Source organism: Emys orbicularis, chromosome 4, assembly GCF_028017835.1.
Source record: "Emys orbicularis isolate rEmyOrb1 chromosome 4, rEmyOrb1.hap1, whole genome shotgun sequence".
Lineage (NCBI taxonomy): Eukaryota > Metazoa > Chordata > Testudines > Emydidae > Emys > Emys orbicularis.
The window spans coordinates 43,661,708-43,683,095 of record NC_088686.1 but is presented as its reverse complement, the minus strand read 5'-3'; the positions used below and the strand labels follow the sequence as shown (position 1 = coordinate 43,683,095).

The 21,388-nt window shown below is 47.4% G+C and overlaps 1 protein-coding gene across 1 annotated transcript in view; it reads left to right on the top strand.

Moving 5' to 3' along the window:
* Nucleotides 1–21,388, top strand: part of TTLL5 (tubulin tyrosine ligase like 5) — a 201,614-nt gene that overhangs the window by 102,002 nt on the left and 78,224 nt on the right. The window contains exon 28 of the mRNA XM_065403286.1: nucleotides 420–610. Within this exon, the coding sequence (XP_065259358.1) occupies nucleotides 420–610 (191 nt within the window). The remainder of the gene's footprint in view (nucleotides 1–419; nucleotides 611–21,388) is intronic.

The window sequence follows — 21,388 nt, the reverse complement described above, 5'->3', positions numbered from 1 at the left end:
AGGCAACTTCCTTCTACACACTTGGCTTCCTAACATCCCCTCACTTTCTAGGATGAGTGCAAAAATATCTTCTGTCTTTCAAATCCCCACACCTCGGATGCTTCAATTCCAGTCCCTGCTCTAATACAGATAATTAATACATGAGAACAAACAGCCAATGCCCATTGGAACTGGGTGCCATTAGCTGTTCTATCCTGAGGTGAATGAGGGTTCAGTGTTGGTATGGAGAAGCTCAGATGTGGACAATGGAGCCTGTTGCAGAAGTTTCCTGCCGGCTTTTATTTCTATTGTTGCAAATGTACAAGTCTCTCCTATTTAATTCAGTGTCTTAGCTCCCTCCTCAGAGGGCATGAGGAGTTCTCTGCAGCCCGAAACATTGCTTTACTTTTCTAAGTGGATGAAAACTGTGTGTTTGGCAGGTTCGTGCCATCGCAGTCCAAGTGGGCAGCGTGTGGGCTCAGCCAGGGTGCACAAGGATGCAGAAAACAGTTCTTCCCAGAGCAGACGCTACAACCACAGTATTGTAGCAGCAGAGCTGCAGCGGCTGGCGGAAAAGCAAGCAACCAGGCAATATTCCCCACCCAGCCACATCAGCCTCCTTACACAGCAGGTATGTGGGCAGTAAGGTTTCCCTGGTGACAATAGAAAAGACGGGCACATTCTCCTAAGTCAGAGCCAAGGACTGGGACAGACCGTTCTGGGAAGAGAGAATCTCATGAAAGTGGATTTCCTTCCCTTTTGCTGCTGTGGGATTAGGGAATAAAGCTCTCCTAGATTATAGTTAAATTGCATAGGGAAGTGCTTGAAGCCCTGTTGGTCAAATGGTTAGACTGGACAAAGTACTAAAAAATACATTCTAAGGAAGAAATCTGCCCCAGCTGTCAGTGGAGAAGATTGATGGGGAAGTAGGTCTTTCCCAAATCTTATTTCTTAATTTTTTACTCCCTTAAAGTCAGCTGCCTCATTCCTCCATTGACTTGTCAAATGCTGGACTATGGCATTGTAAGGGGAGATTTTAACAGCCCAGCAAAGTGCCTAGGCCACTGCCAGTAACTGGACTATCAATTATTATGCTTATTGCCAAGAGCAGCTGTAAGGCCTTTGTAGCAGTCTTAGCATAACTAGGCCATGAGAATTGAGCATGACTCTGCACCATCCTGTTGGGCTTTCTTTTAAACTGTGAAGCATGCAGTTTTGAAAGACAGGAAGTTTGTTTATATTTGATTTCTGGTGTGTTTTTGTCGGGGCCCATGAGACTGCAGACTCTGCAAAAACACATCTGTATAACTAATGGCTTGAAACGTCTTGCTTAACAAATTGCTTGCTCAGTGGCTATTGGTGATTGACAAGCTATGTGGTACTTTGAGTGTAAAAAGGGGAAAGAGGGTTGGGTCAAGTGAACTCTGGTGTGAATCCACCTTAAGGTCCCCAGCGGCAGATGGAAGGCTGGCCATCAAAAGGCTGTTGACTACTCAAGACTACTCCAGACCTTTGGGGTAACTATTAATTTGGGGTGCTCTCTAACCTGTTGCATTTGCATGTGCTTGAGACTAAATAAAGTAAAGACTTTAAGTGAAAACATTCTTGTGTTGTACTGCTTGTGCCAACCATCTATCAGATGGATGTGCTGTACTACCATTGATTTATTTCCATACAATGCCTCTTAAAGAGTAAAGTTACCAAGAGCTTTGGGTGTAGATGACCCTGTGTAACAGCATCATATGGGAATCAGGAAACAGTATCAGACCGATGAGCACAGCAGAAGGTGTGTCTGTTTCTGTTGAAATGCCTGGGCAAGCAGTATGATAGCACTGGAAGTCTAGACAGAATACGTGGCAGGTTAATGGGGTTTTGATAAAACATATTCCATTCAAATCCTAACTCCATTCTGAAATTCAAGCTAGTGTAGAATGCGGCAGCCCTTTTGCTAAAAAGGACATCTTTCCAGGAACATATGACATTGTACTTCATGGTCTGTACTAGCTGCCTGTGGCTTTCCAGCTAGTGTTTTAAGGGGCTGGTTTTGAGTTACAGTGTCCTAAATAACCTGGACTCTACCTACATGAGAGACTACCTCTCCCCATGAAATACCTGAGCTGAGACACTCAAGCTAGATCTCCCTCAGTTAATAAGAGATGGGCTGCTAGCAGTGTGTTTTTTCCAAGTTGGATCCTCCACTTTGGAAATAACACTTTCCCATCCCGCACGTGGTATAAAATAGTCCAAATCAGCTGACTATCAGGAACACTGCAAAGCCCATCTACTTGAAAGGATATTTGGAGAGAGCTGAGGTGGGTTCTAGATGGAGATGTTTTGCTATGTTTTCTGATGAATAGCTGTTTGTTGTAGTGAGTTGTATATACTGCTGTTCCTGTTTTTATTTTATTGTTTTATTGGGTGTTTTTGAATGTCTGTTGTGAAGCCTAGCACTGGGATAGATGTGACTTATTTTGTTTTAGCATTTAAAAAAACTTTTAGGCACCTGGCTGACTCCGAGGGGTTGAATAGATTACACTGCTCTACAGCCAAAATGCTTCTGAAATAAATGTAGTCAAACTTTACTAATTCTGGGTCACTGAGAACGAAAATGATGCTTAAAATTGTTGATTGGCTCTAGTTTTCAAGATATGCTATTGGGTCAGTATATACGACCCTTGACTTGGGAATGGCGGAGGATAAGTGAGTTATAAAGGGAAGGGATCTCAATTTGAACCAGAAATGACTAAAATACATCTTTGACTGGATCTATGAATAAATCTATGACTGGGTTTGGACAGTACTTGCTTTTTAGGCAAAACAATGAATGATGCAATCTGAAGCTGGTATTGCGGCATACATGATATGAATTGCATCATGTTATTCCTAGAAGTCATGGATGATGCAATCATAACGAAGCTTACATCACTCTGCTGAACAAATTGCCCTATATCAGCTCTAGAAATCATACAGTGTCGTGCTCTCTTATTTGTCAGTGTTTGATTTTGCAAAGGGACACATTTCTGTTTAGCCAAAGTGAGCAGAGATGCCTCGTACTTGTGTGAGCAGTGCAGATAACTTCTGCTATGTTTGTGGTGAAGTGACTTTTGCATCACAAAAGCCCAGTATAACCACTATGGTTAAGAAAACCTATCACCTTTATTTTGGCTGCAAAACTGGAGATCAGGACAAGAGGTGGGCCCCACACATATGCTGCAACACTTGTGCAACAAATCTTCGCCAGTGGTTGAACAGGAAAAGGAAATCTATGCCTTTTGCAGTGCCAATTATTTGGAGAGAGCCAACAGATCATACCAGCAATTGTTACTTCTGCATGGTGCCTCCAGTTGGGAAAGGTGTGTCAAAGAAGAAAAAGTGGACTGTGCATTTGTAATAGTCCGGCGAAGGGGGCTGAGGTTCGTGCCCTCTCAGGGGCCGTCGGGTGCCAGGCCGCCTCACTACACGGCCCTAAATCAGTCCTCGGGTTCGGGAGGTCTCGGGGTTCTGCCCCTCGGGCAGGGGCTAAACAAAAGGCAGGCTGCCGCTGCCAGGCGCTCCAGTCCTCAGTCCGGGCTGGGCAGCAAACCAGTCCTAGGGTATGTCTACACTACAGGATTAATTCGAATTTATATAATTCGAATTTAGGAAACCGATTTTATAAATTCGAATGTATTCGGCCACACTAGGCACCATTAATTCGGTGGTTTGCGTCCAAGCTACCATAGTAGCATCGATTTCCAGAGCGTTGCATTGTGGGTAGCTTTTACATAGCTATCCCATAGTTCCCGCAGTCTCCACCCCCCTTGGAATTCTGGGTTGAGACCCCAGTGCATGATGGGGCAAAAAACATTGTCGCAGGTAGTTCTGGGTACAGCCTCCCCCTCCCTCCCTGAAAGCAACGGCAGACAACCATTTCACGCCTTTTTTCCTGAGTGAACTCTGCAGACTCCATTCTGCATCAAGCATGGATCCCGTTGTGCTCCAGAACGCAGTCTTGAACATTATAAACACCTCGCGCTTTCTCGTGGAGTTTATGCTTACACAGGACCAGAAAAAAGAGGCGAGGAGGAGGAGGCGGCGATTGCAGCGCAGCGACCAGCGTGATGAGGACATGGACACGGACACAGAATTCTCTGAGACCGCGGGCCCCGGTGCTTTGGAGATTATGATGTTAATGGGCCAGGTTATAGGCTTGGAACGCCGATTCTGGGCCCGGGAAACAAGCACAGACTGGTGGGACCGCATAGTGTTGCAGGTGTGGGACGATTCCCAGTGGCTGAGAAACTTTCGCATGCGTAAGGGCACTTTCATGGAACTTTGTGACTTGCTTTCCCCTGCCCTGAAGCGCCAGAATACCAAGATGAGAGCAGCCCTCACAGTTGAGAAGCGAGTGGCGATAGCCCTGTGGAAGCTTGCAACGCCAGACAGCTACCGGTCAGTCGGGAATCAATTTGGAGTGGGCAAATCTACTGTGGGGGCTGCTGTGATGCAAGTAGCCAAAGCAATCACGGAGGTGCTGCTACGAAAGGTAGTGACTCTGGGAAATGTGCAGGTCATAGTGGATGGCTTTGCTGCAATGGGATTCCCTAACTGTGGTGGGGCAATAGATGGAACCCATATTCCTATCTTGGCACCGGAGCACCAGGGTACCCAGTACATAAACCGCAAGGGGTACTTCTCAATGGTGCTGCAAGCACTTGTGGATCACAAGGGACGTTTCACCAACATCCATGTGGGCTGGCCGGGAAGGGTTCATGACGCTCGCGTCTTCAGGAACACCAATCTGTTTAAACGGCTGCAGCAAGGGACTTACTTTCCGGACCAGAAAATAACCGTGGGGGATGTTGAAATGCCAATTGTTATTCTTGGGGACCCAGCCTACCCCTTAATGCCATGGCTCATGAAGCCATACACAGGCAGCCTGGACAGGAGTCAGGAGTTGTTCAACTACAGGCTGAGCAAGTGCAGAATGGTGGTAGAATGTGCATTTGGCCGTTTAAAAGGTCGCTGGCGATCCTTATTGACTCGCTCAGACCTCAGCCAAACCAATATCCCCATTGTTATTACTGCTTGCTGTGTGCTTCACAATCTCTGTGAGAGCAAGGGGGAGACCTTTATGGCAGGGTGGGAGGCTGAGGCAAATCGCCTGGCTGCTGATTACTCGCAGCCAGACACCAGGGCGATTAGAAGAGCACACGATGAAGCGCTGCGCATTAGGGAAGCTTTGAAAACCAGTTTCATGACTGGCCAGGCTACAGTGTGAAATTTATGTTTGTTTATCCTTCCTGAAAACCCGCCCCCTTTATTGACTCATTCTCTGTAAGGAACCCACCCTCCCCCTTCCCCCAGCTTGCTTTCAAAGGAAATAAAGTCACCATTGTTTAAAAATCATTTATTCTTTATTAATTGATTATAAAAAGAGGGAGAGAACCTGAGTGGGGTTTGGGAGGAGGATCAGCGGGAAGGAAAAGCCCAGTAAAAAAAGGTTAAGAAAATGGCAGCCTTTTGCTTGGGCTGTCCACTGGGGTGGAATGGGAGGGTGTACGGAGCCTCCCCCCCCGTGTTCTTACACATCTGGGTGTGGAGGCTATGGAACATGGTGAGGAGGTAGGGGGGTTATACAGGGGCTGTAGCGGCACTCTGTTCTCCAGCAGCCGTTCCTGAAGCTCCACCAGACGCCGGAGCATGTCTGTTTGCTCACGCAGCAGCCCCAGCGTTGCTTCCCGACTCCTCTGATCTTCCTGCCGCCACCTCTCATCTCGAGCGTCTCTCCTCTCCTCACGTTGGTCCCTTCTGTCCTCACGTTGGTCCCTCATGTCCTCACGTTGGTCCCTCCTGTCCTCACGGTCACTGGCTTCTTTCCTATACTTGCAAACCGTCTCCTTCCACTCATTCAGATGAGCTCTTTCATTCCTGGTGGATTGCATGATTTCGGAAAACATCTCTTCTCTCGTCTTTTTTTTACGACGCCTTATCTGGGATAGCCTTCGGGAAGGAGGAGGGAGGCTTGAAACATTTGCACCTGCTGGAGGGAGTGAAAAAAGGAGAGAATTTTTTTAAAAGATACATTTTTCAGAACAATGCTTATACTCTTTCACGGTGTATACTATTCACATTACATAGCACATGTGATTTCTGTGCAAGGTCGCATTTTGCCTCTTAATATTGAGTGCCTGTGGCTTTGCTGCTAGAGATCACAGACGCAGGTCGGGGCAACAGAATTCACCTTGCATGCTGCCATGGTAAGCCACTGTCTTTAGGCTTCTGCGCCCTGCTTTCCCACATACCAAGCAAAGCCCGTTGTGCTGCAGTTTTCCTGTTAGCTTGTTTTCTGCTGCTGAAGGTTAACACCCCCCCCCCCCATCCAATTCTCTTGGATGAGTGCTTTCTCCCTCCCCCCACTGCGTGGCTGGTATCAGGGAAGATCCCTGCAGGAACCAAACTAACACCCCCCCCCCCCACCCGCCATGAATTCTCTGGGATGAGTGCTTTCTCCCTCCCCCCACCGCCTGGCTGGTATCAGGGAAGATCCCTGCAGGAACCAAACTAACACCCCCCCCCCCACCCGCCATGAATTCTCTGGGATGAGTGCTTTCTCCCTCCCCCCACCGCGTGGCTGGTATCAGGGAAGATCCCTGCAGGAACCAAACTAACACCCCCCCCACCCCCACCCGCCATGAATTCTCTGGGATGAGTGCTTTCTCCCTCCCCCCACCGCCTGGCTGGTATCAGGGAAGATCCCTGCAGGAACCAAACTAACACCCCCCCCCCCCACCCGCCATGAATTCTCTGGGATGAGTGCTTTCTCCCTCCCCCCACCGCGTGGCTGGTATCAGGGAAGATCCCTGCAGGAACCAAACTAACACCACCCCCCCCCCCCACCCGCCATGAATTCTCTGGGATGAGTGCTTTCTCCCTCCCCCCACCGCCTGGCTGGTATCAGGGAAGATCCCTGCTAGCAAAACGCGAAAAGCTCTGGGCCAATCCTCCCCCCCCCCTTTGCACTTGGCTAAATGCAGGGAAGGATTTCTTTTCAGCCACAGGCAAACAGCCCAGTAGGAACGGCCACCTCAGTCCCCTTAATTAAATTCCCTTATTTCAACCAGGTTACCCTAAGCGATATCACTCTCCTGAGGATTACACAGCAAGATAAAGAACGGATGTTGCTTGAATGCCAGCAAACACCGGGACCATACGCTGCCAGGCTCTGTCAGGCAATGATACCAGATTACTTGCTACTAGCATGGCGTGGTCAAGTGTCCTACCATGGAGGACGGAATAAGGCTGCACTGCCCAGAAACCTTGTGGCAAGGCTTTTGGAGTACCTCCAGGAGAGCTTCATGGAGATGTCCCTGGAGGATTTCCGCTCCATCCCCAGACATGTTAACAGACTTTTCCAGTAGCTGTACTGGCTGCGAATGCATCCCAAGTGCTCAGGGCAAATTAATCATTAAAAATGCTTGCTTTTAAACCATGTTTTCTATTTTAAAAGGTAAACTCACCTGAGGTCCCTTCCATGGGGTCATGGTCTTGGGTGCTGGCTTGGGAGGCTTGGGAGGGTACTTCAGTCAGGGTGAGAAACAGTTCCTGGCTGTTGGGGAGAACGAGAGCTGGGTGCTCTCTGCCAGCTCGTCCTCCTCCTCCTCCTCTTCCCCTTCCACGGAATCATCAGGTGTACCTGATGAGATTATCCCCAGCTCGGAATCCACAGTCAGAGGTGGGGTAGTGGTGGCGGCCCCCCCTAGAAATGCATTTAGCTCAGCGTAGAAGCGGCATGTCCGCGGCTCTGACCCGGAGCGACCGTTTGCCTCCTTTGCTTTTTGATAGGCTTGTCTGAGCTCCTTGACTTTCACGCGGCACTGATCTGTGTCCCTATTGTGGCCTCTCTCCATCATGCCCTTGGAAATTTTTTCATAAGTTTTGGCATTTCGTCTTTTCGAACGCAGTTCAGCTAGCACTGAATCCTCTCCCCATATAGAGATCAAATCCAGTACCTCCTGTACGGTCCATGCTGGTGCTCTTTTTCGATTATCAGCCTGCATGGTTACCTGTGCTGATGAGCTCTCTGTGGTCACCTGTGCTCTCCACGCTGTGCAAACAGGAAATGAAATTCAAATGTTCCCGGGGCTTTTCCTGTCCACCTGGCCAGTGCATGCGAGTTCAGATTGCTGGCCAGAGCGGTCACAATGGTGCACTGTGGGATAGCTCCTGGAGGCCAATAACATCGAATTGCGGCCACACTAACGCTAATTCGAATTGACAAATTCGATTTTGGCGCTACTCCGCTCGTCGGGGTGGAGTACAGAAATCGAATTAAAGGGCCCTTTAATTCGAATTAAATGGCTTCGTTGTGTGGACGGGTCAAGCGTTAATTCGAATTAAGGCAGCTAAATCCGAATTAAAGTCGTAGTGTAGACCAGGCCCTAAGCTCCGGTTCTTGCAGCCGGGGCTGGGTACTAACAACGTCAGGAAGCCCAGGCCCTTAGTCAGGGCGGGGCAACAAACAATCGTCCAGGGGGCTCAGGTCCTTGCCGCAGGAGCCGAGCACTAACGAAGTCAATAAGCCCAGGCCCTTAGTCAGGGCGGGGCAGCAAACAATAGTTCAAGGGGCTCAGGCCCTTGCAGCCGGAGCTGAGCACTAACAATAGGTCACAAGCTCCGGCCCTTAGGCAGGGGCTGAGCACACAAGTAATAGCAGCCCTGGCCCCAGGTCAGGGCGGGGCATCAAGCCATCAGTCTCTCAGAGGCCCAGGCCCTTAACCAGGGCCTGGGTCAGTTTGTGGCAGCCCAGGCCCTAAATCAGGGCGGGGCAGCAAGCAGTCAGTTTCTTAGAGGCCCAGGCCCTTAACCAGGGGCTGGGTCAGTTTGTGGCCGCCCAGGCCCTAGGTCAGGGCGGGGCAGCAAGCAATCAGTCTTTTAGGGGCTCAGGTTAGGGAGGAGGAGAGACTGCCACCCGGTGTGGGGTGGCAGGGGGGAACACAGGCCCACCCACTCCACTGTGTTCCAGCCCGGGGCCCTATCCGCAGCAGTCCGTCTGCCGCGGGGTCAGTGGAGATCCTGACCGCAACACACTGACATAGGCTCGGGGTCTGCTATCCCCGGGCCACTTCCCATCTCCTCCTCCATTGGTACCTGCTCATCGCTGGGCTCGGCAGCGGGGTCCCACACCATGGGCTCCTCGGGTTGCTGAGGGCTGTCTAGGTCGGGCCGCTCCTCCGGTCTCGGGTCAGGCTTATGCTCGGGTCGCTCCTCGGGGTACCGCACTCGGGGCCGGCTCGGCCAGTCCGCCTCGGGGTACCGGGCTCGGGGTAGGCTCGGCTAGTCCACCTCGGGGTACCGGGCTTGGGGCAGGCTCGGGTAGTCCACCTCGGGGTACCTGGCTCTGGGGAGGCTCGGGTAACCCACGTCAGGATACCTGGCTCTGGGGAGGCTCCATCCGTCGGCGTCAGGGTGCCCGGCTCTGGGGAGACGCGGTCTGGCAGGAGCCCGAGCAGGAGCGTCTGGCCTCTCCGGCCGCTCGGCTCCAACTGAGTGCTGGGGTCTGGCTTTTATACTTCCTGTCCCGCCCCTTGACTTCCGGGGGGCGGGGACAGGTGGGGATGGCTCCGCCCACTTGGGCGGCTGTTCTGGTTCCTCTCTCTCAGGGGCCGTCGGGAGCCAGGCCGCCTCACTACAGCATTATCCAAACATTCCATCAGCTATACGCCCAGTACCCCACGGAGAAGGACTGCCGGTTCCTGATGCACCAGAATCATTCTCACTTGAGTCAGACGAGGAAGAGGAAGAGGATGAAACTTCTGGTCCTGAACCATCAATGTCACAGGATCCACATTTTCTCCCATCCTCCTCCTCTGAACCACACCTCATAACACAAGGTGAACTGAATGACCTTGTCAGGGATTTGGAACTACCCAAGAGTAAGGCAGAGCTGTTGGGCTCCAGACTACAGCAGTGGAATCTCCTGGCAGGTGATGTTAGGGTTTCCATGTTCCGTGACCGTCAAAAGGATCTTGTCCCATTCTTCTTCATGGAAGGTGATCTTGTAGCCTGCAACAACATCGATGGTGTGATGGCAGCCCTCAACATCGTTCACAATCCAGATGAGTGGAGACTGTTCATTGATTCATCGAAGACTAGTCTTAAAGCTGTTTTACTGCATAATGGCAACGTTTTGCCATCAATTCCAGTTGGTCATGCAGTCCATATGAAGGAAACCTATGACAACATGAAACAACTTTTGAGGTGCATAAACTATGACCAACATCAGTGGCAGCTTTGTGGCGATTTGAAGGTTGTTGCTCTCTTGCTTGGTCTGCAGACTGGATACACAAAGTACTGCTGTTTTCTCTGCGAATGGGATAGTCGTGCAAGAGATTCCCACTACATCAAGAAAGATTGGCCACTCCTACAGTCATTGGAGCCTGGGAGGAAAAGTGTTCAGCATCCACCACTTGTTGAATCAAGGAAGATTTTGTTACCACCCTTACACATCAAGCTGGGTCTGATGAAGAACTTTGTCAAGGCCATTGACAAAACACAAGCAGCTTTCAAGTACCTCCGTGGAAAATTTCCAAGGTTAAGTGAAGCTAAGATAAAGGAAGGTGTCTTTGTTGGTCCTCAGATTCGTGAACTTTTTCAAGATGATGCATTTGACCATGCACTGCGTGGCAAGGAAAAGACGGCATGGAAAGCCTTCCAGTTAGTGGCAATAAATTTTCTCGGAAACAACAAGGCAGACAACTACAGGTTGTTGGTGGAAAACCTCCTCAAGGCATACAAAAGCCTTGGTTGCAACATGTCACTAAAGATACATTTTTTGCACTCTCATCTAGATTTTTTTCCACCGAACTGCGGAGCAGTGAGCGACGAGCATGGCGAGCGATTTCACCAGGACATTGCAACAATGGAGAAATGCTATCAGGGCAAATGGAGCCCATCAATGCTTGCAGACTATTGCTGGACAGTGACAAGAGATGCTCCATTTAATGAATACAAGAGACAAGCCAAGAAGCGCCGAGTAGACACTGAATAGGACTAAACTATGTACAGAATAGTTTTTTGCCTTTTGTTTCATAATAAATTTTATTTATATAACCCTTTTGCTGATTTTTAAAGTGTTACATAAACAGGACAGGTGAAATATTATCATGTAAAGCAACCATAGACACATGAAAAGACCTAGGTTTACAATTTATGATTAAAACTCTACTATCTACACAATATACATAGACATAAAATGTAAAAACGTAAATATCTTAGAAACAGTAGCCAATCAGTTGTTTTAATTGTCATATTTGAATTCAGCACATCAAAATACATAATAAATAGCACATTTTATCTCTGAAGCAGACGACTTCTCAAAAATTATAGACCAGTGTTATGGACTCTTCTGCCTCTGGCTAATGGTCCCAGTTCAATCCTAGTAGCTCTGACTAAATCTGACAGCTGTTCAGTGACCCTTGCGTGAAGTTCATTGATGGTCTTAGTTGGTCCCTAATGGACAGATAGCCATGGTACCAAAACCCCTTTAGAATTTGGCCCTCTTGTTGGCAGACTCAATAGAGAAGACAAGGACTGAGTCAGTCATGGAACCTGAACTGATGTCTTGCCCCTAGAGAAGATAAAAATAACAGGAGTACTTGTGGCACCTTAGAGACTAATATGCTATATGCATCCGAAGAAGTGGGTTGTAGCCCACGAAAGCTTATGCTCTAATAAATTTGTTAGTCTCTAAGGTGCCACAAGTACTCCTGTTATTTTTGCGGATACAGACTAACACGGCTGCTACTCTGAAACCTAGAGAAGATAGTCCCTCTAAGTCTGGATTGACATTGGGAGTGAACGATGAGAGAAGCTTGAATTGCTGCTGCCCATAGTGTTCAATCCTCAAAGATGTCAATCTGGCACTTTGCACCAACTCTAAATATACTTGCAATAGAATATAGACTTTTCTTTTATTTCAAAAGCTTGTCAGTAGAGTTGTTCAGAAATTTTCTGGTGGAACATTTTTTCTGTCAGACAGTGCTAATTCATGAAAAGTAAAACATGTCATGGCAATACATTGCCTTTGACAAATATTTGTTTCTAAATGAAAATTGAAAAAAAAAGGTTTTGATAAGATTGAAATGTTTCATTTCAGCATTTTTGGAGCAGATTATTTTGATTTTCCATTTTGAAATTACTTTGTTTCAGTTGTTTTATATTATAAAATATATAATGAAAAAGTCAACAAAATCTAAATATTTTAGTCTAATTTTGAAACACAATGTTTTGATTGACCTGAAACCATTCCCCCCTATCCCTCCACCCCCACTGTTTGGAATGGAAGAAATTTCAAAATCATAAAGCTTTCCCTGAAGTGAAAAATCTGATTTCCACACAGGTCTACTTGTTAGTGTCTCCTAGTCTTTGCATAGAAAGCTCCAGCTGCCCTTTGGCCACTATTTACAAATGGCTGATGGGATTCTCATGGCTTTGTCTGGCTTCCCTTTTCCATCACTACTGATGAGACAAATTTGCATGGAGATAGTAATAGCTTTCGCCATCTTACAAAGGCCTAAATGCTTTCCTGGTAACTAATTGTGATGCAGAGTACACATACATTTTTATGTTATGACTGACTGAATTGGGAATGGGGAGGAAGATGAGAGAACTGGTTTGAAGGAAATGCTTCTATCCCCATAATCAGTAGGGACCGCAAGGGAGAGCCAGGCAGTAGACATGAATGATTGAATCTGAGGGCATTCCAGTATTTTGTAAAAGGCAGTTGTAAGTCTGGAAATATGTTGTTTGTATAAGGAGAGTGGCTAGTGTTGCTTTCATGCTTCCAGGGTCTCCCAAGTTATGTACTCATAGAGGGGTTAGGTTTAGGATGGTTCCAGGGTCCTCTATAGAAGGAAACTCAGACTGGGTGGGGGGATCTCATTTGAAGGCCACACTGCAATTAGTTAGGATCCCAGACCTTCCCTCACTTTCCTGCTGATTGCAGTTCCTCATTTTTTATATGGAAATACAGTCTTCAGAGATGACAGGTTTCAGCATGCAATGCTCCATTTTGACCTGAACAACTGGGACACAATGTATTTTGGGATATACAGTTTCTAAAAGCTTTGCTTCTGTATTGAAGATGAATATGGCCATGGTTTGTGTTTTAGAACTCTGTGACTGAACTTTGACAACCCCGACAAGGATCTATGTGTAGAAGTGTGAGGTAGTGCCAAAGACAAAGCTGAAATAGATGTTCACAACTTGGGATAAGAAAGGAAATTCAGCCCAGTGCCTGGGCTCTCTCATTCTAGGGAGAGGGGAAGGGTGACCAGAGTATAAACACTTGGGTACCTGTCTTTGGTGATATAAGGGTGAATGACTGGAGTGCAGCCTGGTGGCATGTATTGCTAGGCATCCTCTCAAGTGAGGCTTCAGAGTGATTGCCCAGCCAGCAGTACCTTGAGTTATAGAATGCCAAGGCAGAAAAGCCCAAGCAGAGGGCCTGCAGATGAACTCAACTCTTCCTCTCCAGCTGCTGCAAGGGGCAACTTCTCAGTTCTGTGTCTGTCCCCTTCTAGAGACGTCCTACCTCTTGAGTGCCTGGGTAGCTGAAGGCTGCACTTAAGACATACACAATCTTCTTGTCCTAGAAATGTATAAGAAATACCTTGAAAGGTGATGGTTTGGAGGAATCAGAACATAACTGCAAAGCCCAATGGGACGTGGCTGAAGTAGGGACATTCTAAAAGGGCATGTTACATAGAAGGCACCTAGATAAGAATATTACACCTCTACCCCGATATAACGCGACCCGATATAACACGAATTCAGATGTAACGCGGTAAAGCAGTGCTCTGGGAGGGTGGGGCCGCGCACTCCGGCGGATTAAAGCAAGTTCGATATAACGTGGTTTCACCTATAACGCGGTAAGATTTTTTGGCTCCAGAGGACAGTGTTATATTGGGGTAGAGGTGTACTTATCTTATTAATAAAATTGTTTGAAGTCACTTCCACAGGCTTGGAGCCCATGCAGCTTAGTTGTAAGGAGGCTGGCTTGTACGACAGGGATTTGCAATTTGGATTTCATCATCGTTAATTCATTATTTGTTGCTTTAGGCTAGTAATTCTCAATAGGTGGCCTGCAAGCCAAATGTGGCCTGCCAAGGCTTCCTGTGTGGAGAATACTGGATTTGCTGGACCGCTGCTCTGAACTGATCTGGCAATTTTTATGTTCCTATGCTAATGTGAGTCCTTAACTCTATGAGGAATCTGCATGCTCTGCTGCTTCTCCCACCTTTGTGACCCTTTCTTCTTTCCCACGTTTTTTGCATTCTAGACAAGATAATCTTTATTTTATGTGTAAGGTTATTGAGATGATTGTGGTGAAGTAGTACTAGGAATATCTGGATTTCTTGCGTTTCCCTGACTCTTTTCAGTGTTAGGCCTAGTCATGGCATTGAGTCTATACTGGCTTTGTTGGTTGAGTTCCTGGTGATGAACAAGATTGTGTTCATATCTTGATGAATATGTGCAGTGGTTTGGGCTGCAGTGCTGTCAGTAGGCTGACACACAGCTCTAGGTCTTTGTTTCTCTGGGTCCTGACACTTCAGTTGCTCAGTTTGCCTGGCTGAGTTTAGGGTATGGATGAAAAAGCTGTTTGAGGCTCATGACACATGAACTAGAAACAGTGTTGGAGGGTGCAGCCTGAAGAAATGACTGAATCAATATACTCCCCCTCACTGTGAGGGGTTTTTCCTACTTTTTGGTAACTTGGTTAATAAACTAGGGGTCTTACTGGATCCTCTGCTGCTTCTGGAGGGCCAAGCCAAGAAGCAGTAGTCAAAACAGCTTTTTTTTCCATCCTTGGCTATGGCCTTCCCTGTTAGATGAGGACCTCGCAACAGTAATCCAGGCCTTTTTACCTGCTGATTTAGTTACAACAATGTTCTTTACAGTGTGTTACTTCTGAAGTCCACTCATAAAATGTATCTAGAGCACAAAGTGGCTGCTTGTTTTCATGCTTGGCAGAGCTTTCTGCAGGGAGCATGTTATAATTGTGTTTTGCCGGTGTGCACAGGGACAGGGGGCACATGGATGTGTATATGCCTCTTTCTGTCGGTACTGTACACCTTTTTCTCTGAAATATGCTGTAAGGTAAAAGGAGGGTCTCTCCTCAAGCACTGGATCTGTGTGAGGTCTCATATCACAGGGGCGGGGGGTCTGCTGCTGCTATCAACCACGCTGTAGCACTTTGTGGTTATTAATGTTAGTGAACAGAAGAATGTGTTGAATTGGCCCAGCTTTGCAGGGAGGAGTAGGAGGGGAAACCTGATGGGAGCACTGCCCCTCTCCATGAAGGAGAGTGTGAGGTTTCAGGACCCAGCTATCGTTAGGAACAGCTCCAGCTCTTCCAGACAAGGAGTTTAATCAAAGGGATAACATCAGACCACCCAGGCGAGAGCTAGAATGAGCTGTCTCCTTCTCCGCTATACAGCCAGCCAGTGCCCAAGGTCCAGCAAACGTGCTGACAGATCCCCAGGAGAATGTGGCATTTTTCTTGCTCTACATTTTTCATTTGGACAAAAAGTGGATTTTAGCAGAAACCAGACAAGTTTGCTAAACCTTGGGATGGGGGGGAGCTTTGGGGTGGCCAGCATGGAGTGCCTCAGGGTGACCTTGTAGGAATAGTCTGCCACAGGAACCCCAGAATAAGGACCTTCCACTAGGTATCAGTGATCAAACCCAAACCTGTGCAGCTACTTTCCATGCTGCCTGTCTGTCTCTTACTGTGCAGCTTGAAGTCCCCTTAGCCGTAGTTTGCTAAGGCTATGTCTACACTAGCACTTCTGTCGCTATAACTTATGTTGTTCAGGGGTGTGAAAAAACACCCCTCTGAATGACATAAGTTACAGTGACAGAAGCGCAGATGTGGACAGCACTATGTTGGTGGGAGATGCTCTCCTGCTGACATAGCTACCACCGCTCATTGGGGGTGATTTAATTATGTCAACGGGAGAGCTCTCTCCTGTCGGCAAAGAGCAGCTACACGGGAGATCGTACAGCAGTACAGCTGCGTCAGTACAGCTGTGAAGTTGTAAGATCGCGAGTGTAGACATGGCCTAAACGTGCCACACAAAGCAAAGCGCATGTGTGAATACACAGCTCAACTCCTTCTATCCTGGACCTGAGAACTGTGTGTTCGGGCAGCTAAGTAGAGATTAGACTAAGACCTCAAAACTCAGGACAGGAATAAAAATCCATGTACAGCAGGGTTATTATCAGTGTTTAGTCCCTTGTAGGGTGACCACATGAGAATTCCAAAATATTGGGACCGCTGCAGGGGGGGAGCGCCTTTTCAATTGTTATGCTCACCCGTCCGAGTCTTCGGCGGCATGTCCCTCAGTTGCCGACGGTATTCAGCGGCATTTCGGTGGCGAGTTATAAACCTTGCCACCAAAGAAGGAAGTACCCTCCACCGAAATGCCGCCGAATACCATCGGTGACTGAGAGACCCGCCGCCGAAGTGCTGGGTGAGTGTAACAATTGAAAAGGCGCTCCCCCTGCCGGTCACTGCCACCTAAGCAACAACGGAGAGAAGGAAGAAAAAAAAAGCGCCCGAAACAAAATATCGGAACAAATGGTGTCCCGACCGTACTTCGGTCGGGACGCGGGACAAACTGCTCGATATCGGGACAGTCCCGATTTTATCGAGACATCTGGTCACCCTAGTCCCTTGCTGTGGCTCAGTCTATCTCTTGGACATCTCAAGCTGCTTTGTTTTCCTTCTGTAACTCTTTGGTTTGCTGTATGTGGCTTTCTCCCTCTGCATCGTTGTAGGGCCACTATTCCTCACCCCTTAGCTGTTCTTCACACACTGCTTGTTCTCAGGGATGGGTGTTACTTCTGACAGTGCTGACTTGTGCAAATCAGTAATAACGTGAAGGGTCTCAGCAGAGGCTGTAGGAGGAGAAAATGTCAGTGTGGTTTCTGCAGCACAGGAATTGTGCCCCTCCTACTGCTCTGAGGCTCCAGAGGGAATGGAAGCAGAGGCTTTTGTTACGGTGAAGTGGCCCCTGTAATCTGCAGAGTTGCCAAGCTGCCAAATGGGGCAGGCTGTGCAGCTAGGAACTCACGTTTGAGGAAGATTGTGCCCTGATCATCAATCATTTGACACATCCCTGCCCCATCGAAATCACTCCCAGTGGGAAGTTTTGCGGTAGAGTGTTTAAATGAGAACCTAACTCTGAGAAGAAGCAAAAGGCGAATTTAGCCATCCACGGCGGCAGCACTAACTTGTTTTTTTTTTATTGTTAAATGGATGCATACGCTGGAGACACTACAAAGAAATCTCTAAGTTTGTCAGGTTTCCCAGGAATGTCTCTGGCAGGTCTTTGTCTGGAACGTTTTCTGGAGACTGGAACACTTGTGCTCTGTATGCATATGTATATCCTGTAAGCTGGTAAGCTCAGCAAGCAGGAAGGAATGTCACAGGCCTTTGGCCAGATCAGCCTTGGTGCGCACACAGATTTCACACCTCCCATCCCGTTAGCCCCAGTTCTCATTTCTTCTGGCTGGTCTTCTCAGCAAATGCAAATCTGTGCATGAAATGAAACTGTCTTGAAGTGGATTTGTACTGGTTGGGTGTGGCCAGAAAGCTGACCTGGGTCATGAGAAGGTGACCCTGGAGTAGTGAGTGTGTACTGTGTGGTTTCTCCGAAGGGCCCTTACTGGGTGTATTTTGTCCCACTATTCAAACAGTGAATTGTGGGTTTAATAAGAGGCTGGTGGTTTGGGGTTTCCTTTTGCTGTCCAGAAAAGAGACAAGTTAAGATCCAGCAATGTTTCCCACATTGGGAAGGCCTGTTACATTCTGGCAGCTCAAAACACGGAGGAAAGCAAGGCAGACGGGCCGGCTCCAGTGCTCCCAGTTACTCCAGCACTATTGTTGGACCCACTCAGTCAGGTTTGGCCTAGAACAGAGATGCATGTGGCATCTCTGTAAAATGCAACACACCGGTCTGGAGTGTGGAATAAATTATTAATCATAATTAATATTTGTATTACAGTAGCACTCAGAGGCTCCAGCAAGAACGGGGCTCTATTGTGCTAGCTGACATACAGAAACATACAAAGACAGTCACTGCCCCAAATGGCTTACAGTTCATGAAAAGTAACTCATGAAGAGTGGAGGAAGAGACACACCATCAAAAAGTAATTTTTTTCTTAACTGAAGAAAATTAGGTGACCCCTCTCCCCCCTCAGATATAATTGACTGATCTCATAGGCAAGACTACAGAGGAGGGTCTTGGGGAGAGTTTTGAAGGAGGCAGTTTAGTTACCATACAGGTCGGTTCACAGAGGGCATGCCATATGTAAGGGGCAGCGTGGAAGAAAGCACAGAACCATTTGTTTGAGAAGCAGACAACTGTGTGGATGATGAGTGACAAGAATGGATAAGCAGAGAGCAGCAAAATTATGAAGATCCTTGAGTGTGGGGTGGTTTGGAGGCTTGTCAGGATAATTACTGTTGAGTACTAATTTTAATTTTATCAGTCAGCTTCTACAGGAAAATATGTTCCAAGCAAAACTTGGGAACTTAGTTCATAAAACTTATCTTAGCGAATGCTTTGGCATCCTCCCCTCACTACAACTCTGCTGCTGCCTCTCGATCCTAAATTACAGCCGCTAGCTATTCCAGCTCTGCCCATCTGTGCTGGAGAAGGAGGCGTCCATGAGAAGATGTGTGGGAATGTGCACTCCACAAAGAGAAGTCGGAGTCATTCCATCAACTCCAATGGTGCACAACAGCTGCCCAATGTTCTGTCCTACAGAACCCCAGTGGGAATTGAATGGGGCTTGCCTATTTGTCCTTACTCACTATCCACTAGCAAAGGTGGCAGTGTCAAGTCCTGTGGCCTTTCAAATAGCACATCCATATGGTAATGTCTTAGCTTTCCTGTTATGACTAGAAGAAGCCCTAGTGAGGTGGTGTAAAATTTGACAGCCTCTGATTTTGCTAGTGGAATGATCCTCTGTCCGAGCCCAGAAATGGTGCTGTAATCTTGTTCCTTATGAGGCACCAGAGACTAAAGGGACTGATCCTGGACACAAGGAAGAGGAACTTTGGGCTGTGCCTGCCCTACAGTAATCTGTCTAAAAGGGGAAAGTTATCTCACTAGTGTGCTCTTAAAAGGGATGGGGTTGTAGGATGCATAATGCTGCCAAAGAATTATGTGGCATTGGGGTGCCACGCTCCAAGGCAGCAGGACTTTTCATTCCCTCTTTGGGGTTGAGGAGGGTCCTTGGAGGAGACACTAGAGCAGGCCATGTTGTGGAGTGATGAGAGGCTGTACTCTTTAAACTGACTCCCAGCTCTATTTCTAGAACACCTTTTCTTCCTGATCTAATTTAAAATGATCCACACTGAAAGCTGGGGCAAGTGCACAAAGAGAGCTATAGTGAGTACAAGTGGTTCCTTGAGCAGGAGAAATGGTCTGCTGGGGTCCCTCTGGACTCCCTAGACAGTACCAATGGAGTCCTGCACTGATGCAGAAACCAACAGTAGGACCAGGCTAATGCAGCACTTGGGTTTAAGTGTCCAGCCTGATAAGGTCAATGTGTGAATTCAGCTCAGTATAGAAATCAGGCAAAAGTTTTGCTTTAGTTCCAAACTAATCACCAGTTCCCGATTTCAGCTCCACTAGTCCTACTGTTCTGTTTGCTCCATTTTCCATCCCTGAAGCAGCAGATTTTTCTGTAAGTAGTTTCTGCTGCAGCCTTTGGGCTGGGTACTACAAACTGTGCTCTTCCAGGTCCAAACTCATCTGTTGCTAAACACTTCCCTGTGTCTGAAACAGAGTGGGCAGTTTATCAGATAACCAGTAATGACAGTCATCGCTAGGAAAATCAAGGTCAAGCTGTTTGGCACAGACACTGTGGTGAGGGGGTACCCAGGAATCTGCCATGCCAAGACTCTGGCAGGCTAATTTTAGCAACTGAAACTTACTAGAGCATGGAGCAGTAAAAACAAGTCGTTGCACCCAGCGGGTGGGCTGGCTGTAAGTAAGCTTTACACTCTCTCTGGTTCTGTCTGAATCCATTGCCTGTATTTGATCCTGCTGTAATTTAAACACCTGTCTAGCTGGAATGTGTGAAATATCCTTACCCTTCACACTCGGCTTTTTTCTCACCTGCTTTGCCTGGAAAGACAGCTTTAAAATAAACAATATTAGGGTATCAGAGAGAAAAATGCACCAAAGTATCAGATGGGGGTGAAGAATTGTACACATCCTATAGTGTTTGCCTCATCCACCTGTTCTCTCTTGTCTTTATAGACTGTAAGCTGTTTATGGGCAGTTACTGTCATTTATTAGATGTTTGTACAGCACCTAGTAAAATGAGGCCCAATCTGGTTTGTGATCTTTAGCTGCTACCATAATATAAATGCTTCATATTTATACAGAGCTACAGAAGGGCTCAGTGTTTGTTCTCTCAGAAGAAAGTCATCAAAATAACACTTTGTTGTTATTGGTATAGGCAGGGCTGGTACACCAACTAAGTTGCATAAGACTTCCCATAGAAAGACCATGTTTTCAGTTGCTTATAACTTTGCCAAACTTTAACCATTTGGGCTGAAATATTCCATGGCAGGCATCTGCCTCAGGCTGAATTTTTGGGGCAAATTTTCAGTGAAAATGCTTATGTTTTCAGAGAAATGAAGTTAGGAGAAATATGTTGGTTTGTGCATGTTTAAAAAAATCTGGCAGTTTTTTATTTGAGATGCTCTAGTTTCCCCATGCTTTGGAGCAGGGACTTGAAATTTGGCAGGTGGGTGGCTGGCCTTTGCATCATCCCTATGAAAATCTGCCCAAATTTGGCCAAATTATAAGCCTTTGAAAAACTACAGTTTGAATATATTCATTAGAGATTTCATAGATTCTAGCAGCTATATTCCCTGAAGATTCCATCCATACTGAAAATGCTCCATCTTGGGGCTTAACAGGACTTTCTCTGTAATTGCAGCTCTGGGCTGCTGTGGGTTAGGCCAGGGCTGGGCACTGTAACAGAAAGTGGGGAGCTTGTCTCTCCTGTGTTCCATGACCACCTGCTAGGCCCAGGCAGCATGGAGGAGGAAACTGCGTGACTCAAATGCAGAAAAATGAGAGTTAAAGTTGGGGGTGGGGAGTAAATAAATACAAGGAGACTGGAGGCTCATGGGGGGAAGAGGAGAAAGTGGGACTGGAAGATGGGATGATCAGGAGACTAGGATTGATTGGGCAAGGAGACTGGGTTTGGGAACCAGTGGGGCAGTGGGGAAGGAGGGAAAACAGATCTGATGAGGAGCTAGGATTCAGGGAGAGAACTGGGACTGAACCAGCAAAGAGGGTGGGACAAGGAGCTGGGAATGGACAGTGAGATTGGGTGA